Here is a 16,495-nt window from a genome sequence, read left to right on the forward strand (position 1 = left end):
GACTGAAGGAAAAGCATTTCTGGCAGAGGGAACAGCAAGTGCAAAGGCCCTGAGGTAGCCTGTACTCTATCTGGTGCAGATCCAGCCAGGAGCTGTGTGTGTTTCAGAAAGGTACACAAGGGCCATGTCACGGAGGCCCTGGTGGGCTGTGACAAGGGCTGTGGGCTCTGTTCTAGGTGGGGCTTGCGAGCAGGATGCGTGGTAAAGACCACTCTGATGGTTGTGTGGGAATTGGCTAGTGAAGGTGGCCAGATGACTGGCTGGTGTAGGAGCCAAAGTGATAGATGATATTGACCTGGATGGTGGTGGGAGCCACAGAGGTGCCAAGAAGGGGTTGGGTCCTGGGAGCAGTTGGAAGATAGAGCCACAGACTTTTCTGGTGACTGGATCCTAAAAGCAATGTAAGAGTCACCATATAATAACAGTAAAAGACAGGAGGCTGGGGTCATCGTCACAATTGTCAATTGTCACAATTGTCCACCTCCTGCTGGACTGTCAGCCCCAAGAGGCTGGGAATGAGGTCTCTTATATTCACCAGTGTGACCCCCGTGCCCAGCACAGAGCCTGACGCCAAGCAGGTGCTCAATAAACATATAGGGGGGCCTGATAACTGAATCCTGGACCCCAGAAACTGGCACCACCTCCGTGACCCAGCTCCACGCCTCTACACGTCCTGCTTCCCAGAGGCAGCAAGATGTGAACGAGCACTGCAACGGGAGTCTAGATAACTGGGGCTCTACTCACAGTCTTTTTTTTTTAAGTTTTATTTTTTAAAAATTTAATTCAGTTTTTGCTCACCCATTCTTTTATGAACTATTCATTCAAGTGGCAGGCCCTGTGCTGGGTTCTATAGGGATCCAGAAGTGGATAAGACACAGACATGTCTTTCTTGTAGAGAAGAGGAAACGAATCCGAAACCCAGGCAGATTGCTGATCTTGACCAAGGGCTGCCTAGGGGAGAGAGTGGCTTACTCTCCAAGGCCTTGGGCCCCATCACTGGGCAGGTGACCCTGGAGCTGGCATTTAGGGGTCCCATCATCCTTTAGGCAGAGGGTGTGACAGTACAGAGGCACACCTTGTGGACCTGCAGGGTGATGTGTGTGACGAAAGGAGGGCTATGGGGGTGAAGGCAGCAGCCTGGCCATGGAGGGCCTTGGGTGCCTCAGCTAGGGGTTTGGAGGTGGCTGGGGGCCTTGAGAGGACTCTGAGCAGGTGAATAGTTGGAGGTGGGCAGGGAGAGCTCTCTGCTGACAACATGGAAGATGTGCTCGAGGCAGAGATGGGAGGCAGAGAGGGCATTAGGAGGCTGCCCTGGGAGTCTGGGTGGGAGGTGATAGGGAGCCCAGGTGTATTCCTCACCTACCCCACCAATTTGGGCTGTGTCAGATCTTGGGTCTCACACAGGGGATTTTCTGTGATACTCAGAGTTCCCCCAGACGAATGTAAGCGTCATTTATGAAGGAGGCAAAACCCAGGGAGTGAAGGCAGTGCTTGGGGTATGGGGGGAGGAAGAGGGTGCCTACTGAACATCCTGCCTGTGACTACTCACCTCTGTGCCTCCTCTATCAGATCGATGACCTTCTCTGAGCCTCAGTTTCCCCTTGTACCCTGATGATGTGTGAGGCAGTAAAGCATGGTGGTGAGGGCATTATCCTGGAGACAAATAGCATGGGTTTGCAGCCTGACTCTGCCGATAACCAACTGTAGGATCTCAGTCAAGTTCTTCAATCTCTCTGTGCCTCAACTTTCTCATCTGTAAAATGGGGATGGATAATAACAGACCCTGTCCCCCAAGAGTCCGCAGAAGGCTTACACGAGATAGTGCTTATAAAACACTGGAAAGTGAGTGTTAGTCACTCAGTCCTGTCTGCCTCTTTGCAACCCCATGGACTGTAGCCCACCAGGCTCTTCTATCCATGGAATTTTCCAGGCAAGAAGTGGGTTGCCATTTCGTTCTCCAGGGCATCTTCCCAATCCAGGGATTGAACCTGCCTCTTCTGCATGGGCAGATGGATTCTTTATTGTCTGAGCCACCAGGGAAATCACTAAAACACCAGAAAAAAACAATTAAAATAAATGTCAGTCATGGTCATCTCTATGCTTTCCGAGTCCCCAGTAGGTCCTTGGTGATCTAGACTCAGTAAAATAGGGATGTGGCTTTCTGGCAGAGAGAGTGGACTTGGGGCCGAGAGAGGGAAGGAACTGGCCCATCACAGGGCTCTCCTGGCTCTAGCCACCCCACTAAGCTCGTGGGGGCAGCCACTTTCACCTGGGGGGCCTTGGACACTCTGAGCAGTGGGCAGGGCTGTCCACTGGTTTCAGGATCTTTACCATCCATGGTCCTGGCCCATGAAAGCCAGCAGGGCCTGCCCCGTGTGTAAGAAGTCCTCTGGTGGAGGGGAGTCCTATACCCAGTTGAGAATGACCAGCAGTCGCCTCCTTTCCTTGCATTCATGGAGGCCAGTTAAGAGATCCATGTGCCTGGAGCCAGACATCCTTGGCTGAGAAACTTCAAGCATCACAAATGAGCCCTGTTTTCAGAAACCCTTTGTGTGAAAACCCAAGACACAGCCCAAAGGACCCCTCCGCCACACACACACACACCCCTGGGGATGTATTTTAAAGGTACAATGGCATTTGGGTTATGGGAAGAAGAGGCTAATTTCTCAGAGGTGTGGAATCCTTGCTCTGCTGGTGGGTGGGCAAGTGAAGGGCCCTCTCTGGACTGTGGAAAACCTGCCCAAGAAGCCAAATAGCTCTCAGCAGTTTCCCGGAGGGTCTAGAAGGGGAGACAGCTGCAGGCCTGGGGCACAGAGGGGTGACATTCAGGTATTATTTCATCATGATTTGTTATTTAACACCTCATTTCCAGGAAGTGGCCCAGAGTAGCGGAAAGATCAGGGAGTCAGACACCAGGGCTTGGAGTCAGACACCCCACTTATCTGCTACGTAACCTTTTGTGACTGGCTTAGCCACTCTGGGCTTCAGTTTTTCCATCTGCAAAATGGGGCTGGTTGCCAGCACCAGACATTCATATTGCATTGATAAAAAGGAGGCTAGGAAATCCCTGGACTGAGTTGTTGCTAAAACATTCTAGCTCTCAGTCTCCTCCTCTGTTCAATGGGTGCAGAACCTTGAAAGGCATTTGGAAGTTAAGCAAAAAAATACAGGTAGAGTGAATACACAGAGAGGACCTGAGGAAGAGGAATACATGGGGACAATGGTCTTCACATCCCAGAGATCAGAGGATTAAAGGGAGTGATATCTATGAACTGTCTTGTGCAGACACTACATGAATATTAGTTTTTATCTCCTTCCTCTGCCCCTAAGATACTTTGGACAGTGGGGACACAAGAAGGCTGGTGCTCCTTGGAGGGCAGTCCCTGGCTCAACACAGAGCTGACTCAGGGCTTCTAGGCAGGGAGGGCCAAGTAAATGAATTGCATTAATGTTGTGGAAAGCTTTGCTGTTGAGAACGAGGAGCAAGGAAAAAGCATCCCCTGAATGGAAGAGAAGCCAAGGCTAGAAAATCCTGAAGGCAGGAGGAATTGTTTTATAGAAACATTTATGCCATGTATGCACCCCAGTTCCATCTGAGGGTACAGCCTTGGGGTGGGGTTTAGGTAGTGAAACGTCCTTCTCTCCTCTGACACCAGATGCAAATGTAGGGGTTCCAGCTGGCCACCCGGGGTGGGCCATTCTGAGGCGTGCTTCCCGCCTTTGGGAGCTGGCTCAGGGCCCACTTTCAATTACTGGTACCTGGCATGATGATCCTGCTCCTCCAAAAGGCAGAGGTGCTGTCTTACTTCTTTGCAAGGCTGGCATTCAGCAAAGGCTCCGTTGCAAATGCCAGGCTGTGTCCAACCCTGGTCTGTTTCCTTGCCAGGATGCCCATGGCCAAGGCCCCCCAAGCGGCTGGCGGGCAGGGTGATGGAGGTGATGGCGAAGAGGCAGAGCCGGAAGGGATGTTCAAGGCCCCCAAGGTTGCGAAGAGAAAAGTCCGAGACTACCTCCGCCTGGCTCCCCTGTGGCTGGCTCTGGTCATGTTGGCTTCAGTGGGGGTCCTGCTCTGGTATTTCCTAGGTAACCACATGGGCCCCTGGGAGAGGCACATGGGGAGGACTTAGGGTGGTCGAAGGGGCACAGCAGGACAGACCAGGATTCCAGGCTCAGCAACACCTGGAAAGTCACTGTGTGACTTGGACATGCACTTATCTTGGAGTCTCCCTTCCTGTCATATAAGATGGTAGTGCAAGATCCTTTCTGGGGCCAAGTGCCCCTAACTCCCAGCAGCTGAGGAAGAAGTGCTCTTCCAGTTCTTGTAAACTGACAAGCTGAAGGAGTGTAAGCATTGCCTCCTTTGCCCGCAGCCCTCCTGGGTTGCCCCTGGGCTTGGAGCCAGCTGGCTCAGTTGGAGGAGGCCCAGTGGTGCTGGTGGTGCCTGACACCAATTAGTGTTTCTGCTCACTTGAGTCCAACCTGGGAGCTCTTCTGGGCGGGGGGACCTTGGCTCTATCATCTCTGAGTCTCCAGGACCCAGCATGAGTTGGGATGAAGGGGAGGGGCACCCAGGACTCAGGTGTCCAGGGCGGTGTCCATGCATGCCGATGGCTTTATACCCCAGCCTGAGCACACCTGGAATTCAACCCAGAGGGAAATGGGGGCAAGAATGTCTGGAGCAGCTGTGACTCCGCATGTCCTGAATTTAGGCCCTCCATCTCTGGTATCACAGCTCTCAATCAGTCTGTTGGGGCCCCAGGAGCAACTAGCCTATATTCTGGGTCCATTCGTCCAACCTTCCTTCATTCATTCATTCAGTACTGACCACCTCCTATACACCAGCCTTGTGCAGGTTCTGGAGACAGTCCCTGCCCTCAGCATAAAGTCTGCCAAGTGTTAGGACAGAGCAAGCTGAGGGGACCCAACAGAACCCTAGCAGGGACAGTCCACTTTGCCCAAGAGATCAGAGATCTCCCATTATGCACTCTGCAAAAGTTAGACCATTTTCTTACTGACTGCATCTCCTGGTGGAATTTCAGGTTCATTGAAAGGAATGGGGACCCACTTTGGAGCAGCCACTGGGGAGAGCAGCCTACGCCCGACTCCAAAGGGAGTTGAGGTAGGGGGTGTTCTAGAACCAGCCCCTGGGTCAAAGCTGTTAGGAAACCTGGGTCTGACGCTCACCCACTTGCCATGATGCTAGGTGGATTGTGATTCTGCTCAAAACCGAGCAATGCAGGCTAAGAGTGGAAGCTGTGTGTATTTCACCACCGGCAGGAAGCCAGCGTCCCAAATAGCACAGGGCTGCCGAGCCCTCCTTAGGCTGCAGGATAATTAGTCTTCAGGGAAAACTGCAGAGCACCAAGCTGCGGCAGTGGGGCTGGCGGGGGGAGTGGGGGGGGCAGGAACTCACCTGCCGATTGTCTTCACAGCGTCTGATTTCTCCTGGTTAGACTTCTGGAGTGAATCACCCCACTGGGGGCACAGGATGCTCCATGGGGCTGAGGACCCAGAGGGTGAGAGCTCCTTCCAGCTAGGGGAAGGCAACCCTCTCCCCAGAGGGATGCAGGTAGAAGAGCACTTTAGGAGATGTTTGAACAGTTTCTCCCATCCTGGGCCAGGCAGTGCTCTGGATATTGGGCACTGGGGAGGGGATGGACTACAGACATGCCCTGTCTGGTCTGGAAGGGGAGATGGACAAGAGGCCTATTACACTGGAGCAGGATAAGCCTGAAGTGAGGAGCAAACGTCTGGATAAGTGGCAGCCTGACCCAGTGGCCCAGAAGAGGATGGGGTGAGGGCCGGGTTCCCAAGCCCAGTGGGCCCTGGGCTGGTCCACTCAGATCCGGGTAGCGGGGCCTTTCATGCTGCCCAGCTGTATTGCCCTGGTCCTTTCCCTCTCCTGCTCTCCTGGGCCACAGTTTTACGCTTTCTTCTCAAACTCTCCCATATCCCCCACCCACTCTGCCTCCTGCTTCAATAAGAAAATGGAACCACTCAGAAGAGATGCCCCATAGATTCCCTCCCAGCTGTACCCATGTGCTCTGCCCTCCACCATCCGCATGGGTGAACCGGCCCGGCCTTATCTAAAGCCAGTTGTGGGATGTCCCTGATAGTTCTGTGGTTGAACTCTGGGCTCCCAGTGCAGAGGGCACAGGTTTGATTTCTGGTTGGAGAACCAGATCCCACATGCTGTGTGGTGAGTCAGGGGGTGGGGAGCAAACCAACCAACCAACCAACCAAACAAAAAGCCTTGTAAAAGCCTGCTGTCCTCCCAGCCTGGATCCCAGCCCCTCTGCCCATGCGGTGGCCCGGCTTCAGCCACGCCCCCCTCTCTCCTCTGGGGGCATCATCCATCAGTGTACTGTGCTTCTCTTTGCTCCGGTACTCAGTCCCTCTGGTCTCCCCACCCACTGCCAGCCATTTCTCAGATTCCTTTTGTAGCAAACTCCTGGTGTTTCAAAATGCTGTGCCCTCCAGTTCCACACCTCTGTCTGGTACCCTTTCCAATCTGACTCCCTGTCCCCCACCCCCCCATAAACCCAAGAGTACTTGTCACGGTCACTGCTGAATCCAGTGGCCAGTCCTCATGGCATTTGACCTGCAGGCAGCACTTGACTGGGTACCTCATCCCCTCCTCCTCGAAACACTTTCCTCGCTTGGCTTCCGGGGCACCCACACTTTCTTTGTCCTCAGCTCATGATGGCTTCTCCTCTGTGTCTTTGCTGTTGGAGGGACTCTCCTCCCCTCTGCTTCCATTTATGCCCTTATCCTCTGATGATTCCCCAATTTGCATTTCCAGCCCTTGAGCTCCAGTGTGCACTGGGAGGGTGGGCTGGGGGTGGCGGGGGAGGGGGAGGTGGGGGGTGGAGGACAGGGGCAGGCGCTGCTCCTCCTCCAGGATGTCTAAGGGTATTTCAGACCTCACTGAGAGTTAACTCTTTTATAAATTGTCAGTCTACCTTTGGAGTATATTTTGAAGGGGGCTTTAACTTTTTAATTGATTTGTACCAGTTGTTAACATAAAATGATATTGAACTATTGATTTTCCATGTCCCTGAGGCAATGTGTCTTTATAGACAAGTGTTTCAGAAGTTTGAGATTTTGAGACATGATTGTAACTTTATCGTATCATCATTAGTGATCTGGACTTCACTGGTGGTCCTGTGGTTAAGACTGTTTCTACTGCAGAAGGTTTTGGTTCAATCCCTGATCAGGGAAGTTCTGCATACCTTGCAGTGTGCCAAAAAATAAAATAAAATAGAAAATTATGACCTAAGAAAATCCTTTAAAATTGAAAAAAATGGAGAGGACATTCCAGGAGGTGGTCATTTTATCCTTCCTATGTTCCCTCCTCTTTCTTTTACTGCCCAGCCCCCACTTGCCAGCCAGCAAGCCCAAAATATACCCTGACGCCAATCACTTCTCTCTTCCCTGCACAGCCTGATCAGGCTCCCCTGGACCACTCACACTGGCACAGCTGCAGGAGCCTCCTGTAGGTCCCCGTGCTTTTGCCCTGGCCTGCTTACAGCCTGTTCTCAACACAAAGGCAGAGGGATTGTTTTATAATGTGAATCAAATCATCAGACTTCTTTGCTTAAAGCCTGCCATGGCTCGCATCTCACTCAGAGCAAAAATCAAAGTCCTTCCCGGGTTGCCCTGTGTGACCCTTCCTCCACCATCTTATCTCCTCCTGCTTTCCCCTCGTTCAGATCTTTGCTGTTCCTCAAACACAGCAGACAAGCTCCTGCCTCAGGGCCTTTGCACTTGCCAGTCTGCTGCCTGGAATGCTCTTTCTGTAGGTTAACATCCACTTGACCAACACCACTTCCCTCCTCTCTGGCCTGCATGTTGTAGCCCACGGCAACCCTTGATTTCTATACCACTTAACACCTCTAATATGTTATGTCCTGTGTTCGCTGTCTGTTGTCTGTCTTTCTTGTTAGACTACAAGCTGTTAAGGACAGATTTGGCTTTTGTATTGTTATCTGTTCACTGTCCTACTGGTATATTCCCATGTACTCTAGGCCAGTCCCTAAACATAGCAGGTTCTCAATAAATATGCATTGAATGAATGAATAAATGACTGAATAAGGCTAGAAAGTCCGGACTATGAATCTGTTGTCTTCACATCAGTCAAAATGATCTTTGCAAAACGGAAATCTGATGACATCATCCCTGATTTTAAACCTTTCATGGTTTCCCTTGTTCATCAGGGAAAGACCAAAATCCCGCCCTGTTGATGTCTCAGCCTCTTATTACCCCTGTCTGATTGCTCCACCAAACAGGCTCTTGGCCCTGGTCCTTAACATGACCCCCACTGTGGAGATTTTGCATATGCTATTCCTTCTGCCCTGAAGATAATCTGCTGCTTCCCCTCTTCTTAATTTATTCTCCATTCCTCCTATCTCAGATGGAGCGTCACCCTGGCCTAGGGTTTGCCATGAACCCTCAAGAGCACCTCGTGCTTCTTTAGGACATCCTGGCAGATGAACCCCACAGACTGTACGGCTACTGGGGGAAAGTCTATCTTACCCATCTCTGTCAGGTCCATGTGGGGAGACCTGTCTGTCTTGGTTTACTAGTGTACCCCTCATAGTAGGTGCAGCTTGGACAACTCAATGGACAACACAGAAGTGCTAAATCAAGAACTTGACCTTCTGGGCCCAAGATGGGTTTTTTGGTATCCATGTCCTGGACTAATCACTGGGTCGACTTCTGCCTGGGAGCCCCTGGGACACCACCCACCCGTGGGCCTCTGTCCTCCCTGGCTCTGTGCGGCCAATTTGTCACTACACAAACTCTCAATGACAACGACAAAGACGATGGCAGTGATGATGGCGCCTTGGAGGCCCAAGGTGCTGGAGGCTGTGCTGAGGGTTCGGGGTGGCAGGAGAAGGAGTAGGGGGTTCAGGAACCAACCCCATCTACTCCCTTGGTTAACCTTTGCTGGTTTCTTCCTGGGCAGGGTACAAGGCAGAGGTGACGGTCAGCCAGGTGTACTCAGGCAGCCTCCGCGTGCTCAATCGCCACTTCTCCCAGGACCTTGCCCGCCGGGAGTCCAGTGCCTTCCGCAGTGAAACTGCCAAAGCTCAGAAGATGGTAGGAAGGATGGTGGGGATGAGAAGGGAGAGGGGAAGGGGCCTGATCATGTCCAGGCAGTGGGTGAATCCATCCAGAACACTCATTAGGATCAGAGTCCTGCTCTAGGCATCATGGAAGGGAGACGGTGTAGACTGGTGGGAAAGCAAGTGGACTCTAGGGTCAAATTGCACTTGGATTAAATCCTGATTTTGCTACTTAGTAGAAGCATGACCTTTGAAATTTAAGGCAGCGTAAGGATGCTGCCAGGGCCCTCCCACACCCCTTCTCCTCCTAACAATGGCTTACTGCACTGGGGATGGTCTCCCTCACAGCCAGCACCCTGTCCAGCAGGGTGGGCTGGAAGTGCTGAGGAGTAATTCCCAGCAGCAACCCTCAGGCACAAGAGACAGAGAAGGTGGATCCCTCAGCTCTTGGTGAGAGCAGTTCTGAAGATGCTCCCACAGTCTCTCAGGCTTCTTTGATAGCTCAGTTGGTAAAGAATCTGCCTGCAATGTAGAAGACCTGGGTTCAATCCCTGGGTCGCGAAACTCCCTGAAGAAGGGAATGGCAACCCACTCCAGTATTCTTGCCTGGAGAATCCCATGGACAGAGGAGCCTGGTAGGTTCCTAGTCCATGGGGTCGTAAGAGTCAGCCATGACTTAATGACCAAACCACCACCTCCACCACAGTCTCTCAGAGATCCCTGCTGGATCTGCTCCTCAGCCACCCTCAGCTCTGCCCGGAACCTTCGCAGCCATGTTGGCTGCCTTCCTGCCTATCTCCTTCCCCACTGATGTGCCTTGGAACCACCTGGAAATAAACCACTTGCCTCAGGACCTGCTTTGGGGAGACCCACCCAAGACTCTCTTTCCTTTTCTGCAGAGTGGAGTGATAACTACAGTGCCTGTCTGCAGGGTTGTCGTGGGGTTAAAATGAGAGCGTGTGGATGTTAGCTCTGTGCCATTCAGAGCTCTTTAAGAACCTACGATCCTGCATTCCACCCCACAGCAGCACTGCCATTGAACATGTGCGAAGACCAACTGTCTGAGCCCCAGTGGCTGTGGTTGGGCCTAAGGAGGGGACTCAGAAGCCCAGGGGGAGCTTCTCAGAGTCAAGGAGTGATTTGATGGAGGGGGAGAAGCCACTGGTAATCTGGTCAAGTTCAGAGCTAGTGGAAGGGGCAGGCAGATTCTTTACCACTGAGCCACCAGGGAAGCCTGGCTGTGTGCAGGGGGAGGGAAATAAAAACTGAATGAGGTTTGTTCCCTGTCGTGGTCATTACTCACCGTGTGACCATGGGCAAGCCTCTCTATCCTATAGATTCCTCAGTCAAGGAGGGCTGTGGGAGGGTCAAACGGTATCCCAGGGTAGGAGAGGGTTTCTGCAGAGGGTCATGAGGGGACTCTGATTGTTTTCCCTCCTTTTAGCTCAAGGAGCTCATTGCCAGCACCCCCCTAGGTACTTACTACAACTCCAGTGCCGTCTACTCCTTTGGGTGAGTCTTCTTGAGCACCCCCCACCCTCATCAGCCTTTGCTAGAGCCTTTGACTCGGAGAATGGGAGGGGATGCTGTAGGCTTCTGATGCAACACCTTCATGTTTTACAATGGGGAAACTGAGACACAGAGAGGAAACTTGGATTCCTGCATGTGACCTCCCTTCACTGAACTTGGTTTTCTCATCTGTAGAATGAAAACAATGGTATGGCAGGGATTATACTAGACAGTGACTGTGGTGTCTTTATCAAGGGCCTGACAGGTATCAGAAGAGACCATGGAGCAGTAGTAGGGGTGGCGAGTGCAGTGGTCCCATTCTCTTACAACAGAGTCTGTGGTATATTACCTAACCTCTCACGCCTCAATTTCCTCATCTGTGAAATGGGTGCGGCTCTCCAGAGCTCCTCCCTCAGAGGGCGTTAGGGATGCCTGGCTCCATGCCCGTCACAAGGGCCACAGTTGCCGGCCCCCTCTAACTCTCACCAGGAGCAGGGGGCTGGGTGGGGCCCACACTCCAGGCTCCTCCCCCAGCCCCTCTCACTTCCACCTGCCCCAGGGAGGGACCATTCACGTGCTTCTTCTGGTTCATCCTCCAAATCCCGGAGCACCGCCGGCCAATGCTGAGCCCCGACGTGGTGCGGGCCCTGCTGGCGGAGGAGCTGCTGTCTGCGGTCAACAGCTCGGTCCCCGCTCCCTATCGGACCGAGTATGAGGTGGACCCCGAGGGCCTGGTGATCCTGGGTCAGTACTGGAGACGAGGAACATGGGACAGTCTGGCGAGGCCCGGCAAGCCCCGCCTCCAGGGATGGGATGCTCTCGGAATGGCTCCTCCCACCCTCCAACCCCAGTGGCCAGGAGCCAGGACTGAGGGGTGGGTCATGGGGGACGGTGGGCAGTCAGGGTCAATCTCAGACAGGCTCTGATGGGCTCTTCTATTTTTACTTTCATTTCATTTATTTATTCTCTCTGCTCATTTGTTTGTTCGTTTCCTTTTAACAGAAGCCAGCGTGAAAGACATAGTTGCACTGAATTCCACGCTGGGTACGCCACTTTGGTTTTTCCTCCCCACTTTCCTTTTGAGTTGGTATTTTTCTCGTTTGGCTGAGTGTCAGGGGTCCACACGGCTTCTCTGGGTGCAAGGGGCACTGGTCTGGGGTCACCCAAGGGGCATGATAATATAGACTCAGTGACAGGTCCTGAGCAGGGCTGGGGGCCTCTGGGGGGAGGAGGTGTGCACGTGTGAACAAAGTGTGTATTTGCACATAAGTGTGTGTGTTTCATGTGTGGGGTGTGAGTGAGTAGCAGATTTAGTTGCACATCAATGTGACCCTGCTTTTCTCTCATGGAATTCCATTTCTTCTCTTTTGAAATCTTATGTTTCCACTGATGGTAGAAAATAATCTTGTCGATTTGAGGTATATCAGTCACTTTGGCTTTGAAACTTGGTCTTGTGAGCTATTTCTGTCACAGGTAAGGATACTCCCTCCATCTTTTCCTTCCCTTTCTCCTCCAGTCGGGCTAATCTGTCCTCTCCTCCCACCCCATCCCCATGCCCTATTGCTAGAGTCATCTTGTGCTTCTCCAAGAGGCTCCAGTCTTCCTGAGCCCTGGGAAGCAAAGCACCAGCAGGGCCACCAAGGAGTGCTGTCCACATTGTAGGCTGTTGTGACTACTGACTTCCAGAATTAGGCAGTGCACCGCCTGGGCTACTACTGTACCCTGCGGCTCTGAGCAAGATCTCCTAAATTCCCAGATTCTTCCTCTTCTGCCTAGGGAGGCAGAGTTGAAATCCTGGTTGTACCTTCTCTGACCTTCCTGTCCTCCCATGTGGCTGGTCAAAGGCTTATTTCCTTGGTGGATGGAGGTGATGGGGTCAAAGGACAGTTTTCAAATACTTAAAATCATGATTCTCATACAAAGATATGAGCACATGTCAAAGATTTGTTTAAGTCACCGATGAGGGGAGCAGTAGGATTTTCCCTCATGACTAAAGGAGAGCACAAGAAATTAATCTGTCTATATTATTGATATGCATCATCTAACACCGCATTGGTGCACACATTGCCCTTGTCCTTGGTCTCAAACAGGCCTTTCCATCACACTTGCCTGTGCTGAGGTTCACATGTCCCCAGGTTTCTGGCAGTTGCTTTATAATTATCCCTATTTGGTTCAGTACATGTCTAGAGCCCCTGCCCTCCCAGAGCACAGTGTCTCATGGGGCAAGGATGACAATTCATGTCCTCCAAGTAGGCTTTGGGGGCACTTTCTCCCTGCCAGGCCCCACGCTGGCTCTGGAGACACCAGCTGACCGTGTCCTCACCCTGCCCTCAGAGGAGCTCTGAGCCCCATGAGGGAAACAACCACATACACAGAATCTCACAGCACCAAGTGCCAGGGCAAGAATAGAGGTCCCGGGGGCAGTGCAGAAAGGGAACCATTCTGCCCTGGGACAGAGGTGGACCCCCGGGGCTGTGATCCAAAGCAGAGGAAGGGATGTGTCTCTAGAGGGAGAAAGGGGTGCTCCTGACTAGAGAGGTCCTAGAAGGCTTCCTGGAGGAGGGAGACTCAGAATTGGGGGATAGGGAGGAATCTGTCAGATCCAGCGGGGAAAGGACACTCTGGGTATAGGGAGGAGCATGAGCAAAGGGCAGCGAAGAGAATACACAGGAGCTTCATTTACTTTCTCCCAGGCTCCCTAAAGGTGTTTCTGATGATCAACAGAGACCAGCACTCCCCTAATCAGCTTCATACAAAAAAGTAATTATTAAAGTGGTGAAAGCAAGCTTCAGCTTGGAGCAAGATTCAAAGAATACAAGTACCTGGGAACAGCCAGACACCTTTCCCCAGGCTCCCTCTCCCTTCCCCTTGGCAATGTCAGAGGTTTCTCCCTGGAGAGATCAGCTCCACAGCTGGGGTCAGGATGGCCAGGGGTCATCAGGAGGAGGGAGCTGAGCAAGTGGTAGCAGTCAGAGCAAAGCCTGTTTCTTCACCTCCATGCCCTTCCTGGTTCTCAGAACCACGCAGAGAAGGAGGTGGGACAGGGATTAGCATTATGTCCATTTGACAGAACTCAGAGTGACTGAACAACTGATAGGAAGTCACACAGCAGTGAGAGGTGGTGCCAGGACAATTGTACAGAGTGTGAACTCCCTGCACACCAGGCTGCCTCTCACATCCGGGGCTCGTTCCCACATCCCTTCTGCTTAGCTCAAGGTGAGGTTTAAATGACATACTTACGGCCCAGGTTCATGGCCCAGGTTCACGGCTGGTCCTTGGAGCCTAAGTCAAGCACACTGTAGGTGCCCATCAGCTATGATGAATGAGTGAATGGTATAGGTGATACTGCTGTGCAAGGTCTAGCACTGCATTCAAAACTCATGGAGAACCGCAATAGAGGAAGCACAGTGGGGGTGTGATGGAGAAGGAGGTGTGGACGAGGGCAGCCAGCGGGACAGGTTACATCTGAGCCTCAAGTGTGACCAACTGAAGAGTGAGAAGTCAAAGAGTTTCTTCCCAGCTCCCCCTTCTCCCTTTCCCCAACACCTACCTAAAGAAGAACGGTCACTACCTGTATTGAGCACCTGCTATGTGCAAGGCTTCCCAGGTGGCTCAGTGGTAGAGAATCTGCCTGCAATGCAGAAGACCTGGGTTTGATCCCTGGGCCAGGAAGATTCTCTGGAGAAGGAAATGGTAACCCACTCCAGTATTCTTGCCTAGAGAATTCCTTGGACAGAGGAGCCTGGTGGGCCACAGTCCATGGGATCGCAAAGAGTTGGACACGACTGAAGCGACTGAGCATGCATGCATGTGCAAGGCACTATGCTGAGTGTTCAAACGTGCACCCTCCTTAAGCTTTGTGACAACCTAGCAAGGATCACTACTGCTTCCATTCTATACAGGAAAAAACTGAGGCCCAAGAAAGATCAGGTGAACCTAGATCTGCCTGGCCCAGGTCTGTAAAACGGGGACAATAATAGAAACTATTTCATGGAGCCATTTAATGAAATGGTGAGTGTACGGCTCTTGGTTCACTTCTGGGCATGTATCAAAATGCCTGCTAAGTGCAATCTGTTTCATTCGTGCAGTTTGATGATCACTAGCTTGAGCTGGCAGTGGCACCCCACTCCAGTACTCTTGCCTGGAAAATCCCATGGACAGAGGAGCCTGGTAGGCTCCAGTCCATGGGGTCACTAAGAGTCGGACACGACTGAGGGACTTCACTTTCACTTTTCACTTTCATGCACTGGAGAAGGAAATGGCAACCCACTCCAGTGTTCTTGCCTGGAGAATCCCAGGGATGGGGGAGCCTGGTGGGCTGCTGTCTATGGGGTCGCACAGGGTCGGACACAACTAAAGTGACTTAGCAGCAGCAGCAGCAGCAGCTTGAGCTGACTTCCTCTACTTGGCTGCCTCCCAGCCCCACTGGAACACATTCCCTTCTCTCCATCTGAAATGCAGCCTTGAGCCCTCTCCCCTTATTGCTTCCCCTTATTGCTGGTCTCCTGGTTTCCTTGGCATTGCTTTCAGTAGCCAGAGGAGTCTGTGACCCAAGCCCAGTCGTGTCCCATCCTTACCTAACCTTCCATGGCTCTCAAGGCTGCAGGACCAAAAGGCTTCTCTCTTGGGCATGAGGGGGGCCCTGCCTCCCTCCTCCAGCTCACCCTCCTGCCTCCAAGTCCCCTGCCCACCCTAGCCTGCAGCCCTTTGCTCACTCTGTGACGCACCCCCCACCCTCCACTGGACTTCCCTGAGATCCCTCACTTCTGAGCTATCCCCCCACCCCCCTCAGTGTCTATATATTTCCCTGCTCTTCTCATTATGCTCTGGCAGTTGACCAAACCTTTCTCTAGCATTTACCTGGTCTGGTGAGCTCAGTGAGCGTGAAGGGAATGAATGAATGAACCAATGCATGTATGTGTGGATGAGGAGGCTGGAGATGGAAGCAGTGGGGAAACAGGAAGCTGGGACAGAGGGCCTCTGGGCTCTCCCCACCCCACCCCTGCCTGGGTGAGGACCTGATGGGGCTGCCCCCCCACCGGGTCCCTCCTCCCAGCTAACAGGGGTCAGGGGGCATGTCCCTCTCCCTACTCCAGGCTGCTACCGCTACAGCTACGTGGGCCAGGGCCAGGCCCTCCGGCTGAAGGGGCCCGACACCCTGGCCTCCAGCTGCCTGTGGCACCTTCAGGGCCCCCAGGATCTCATGCTCAAACTCCGGCTCGAGTGGAAGCTGGCTGACTGCCGGGACCGGCTGGCCATGTATGACGTGGCGGGGCCTCTCGAGAGGAGGCTCATCACCTCGTGAGTCCCTGGGAAGGTGGTGGGGGAAGGTTGGGAAGGGGGTGATGGTGTGAGGTCAAAGCCACACCCAGTGTTCTGAGACAAGGGGCTGGGTGCCCCTGGGCCCTATATTTGGCATCTGGGAGACAGGCCAGAGGGAGATGGCGAGAGAAGAGTGGAAGTGCCTGTGTACTTTGGGCAACCCCCTTCCCCTCCCCCAGCCTGTTTTCCCATCTGTAACAAAGCAGTTGTACTAGGCGATCTCTAAGCTCAGCTCTGGGAGGTGACATGATCTTATAAGAATGCTCTGAAGGCTGGCAGTCCCTGACTTCCAACCCTATGCTACTGCTTCCTAGCTGTGTGCCCTAAGGCAAGTTACTTTGCCTTTCTGAACCTCAGTTTGCTCACCTGTAAAATGGGTGCACAGCCATTCCTACCTTGCAGGGTTATTGAGAGGATTTCAATCAGATCTGGGCCAAGATCTTTACACACAGTAATGCTGTCCACTATTACCATACATTCGATGTATCCATTAAAGCTCCAGCAGCTGCTGGCCATTATTACTTATTATTATGTACAGTCTAGCTGGGGCTAGGTCACAAAGGGCATGGAATGCAAGGGATAATCTTATCTTTAAT

General features: G+C 52.6%; 1 protein-coding gene across 1 annotated transcript in view; it reads left to right on the forward strand.

Annotated features, from left to right (window-relative positions):
* The first annotated feature begins 3,887 nt into the window (after nucleotides 1–3,887).
* TMPRSS6 (transmembrane serine protease 6) overlaps nucleotides 3,888–16,495 on the forward strand; it is a 33,209-nt gene continuing 20,601 nt past the window's right edge. The window contains exons 1-6 of the mRNA XM_055566179.1: nucleotides 3,888–4,083; nucleotides 8,969–9,102; nucleotides 10,513–10,580; nucleotides 11,137–11,321; nucleotides 11,580–11,621; nucleotides 15,674–15,878. Coding sequence (XP_055422154.1) covers nucleotides 3,888–4,083; nucleotides 8,969–9,102; nucleotides 10,513–10,580; nucleotides 11,137–11,321; nucleotides 11,580–11,621; nucleotides 15,674–15,878 — 830 coding nt within the window. The remainder of the gene's footprint in view (nucleotides 4,084–8,968; nucleotides 9,103–10,512; nucleotides 10,581–11,136; nucleotides 11,322–11,579; nucleotides 11,622–15,673; nucleotides 15,879–16,495) is intronic.

This window comes from Bubalus kerabau, chromosome 1 (assembly GCF_029407905.1).
Source record: "Bubalus kerabau isolate K-KA32 ecotype Philippines breed swamp buffalo chromosome 1, PCC_UOA_SB_1v2, whole genome shotgun sequence".
Classification (NCBI taxonomy): Eukaryota; Metazoa; Chordata; class Mammalia; order Artiodactyla; family Bovidae; genus Bubalus; species Bubalus kerabau.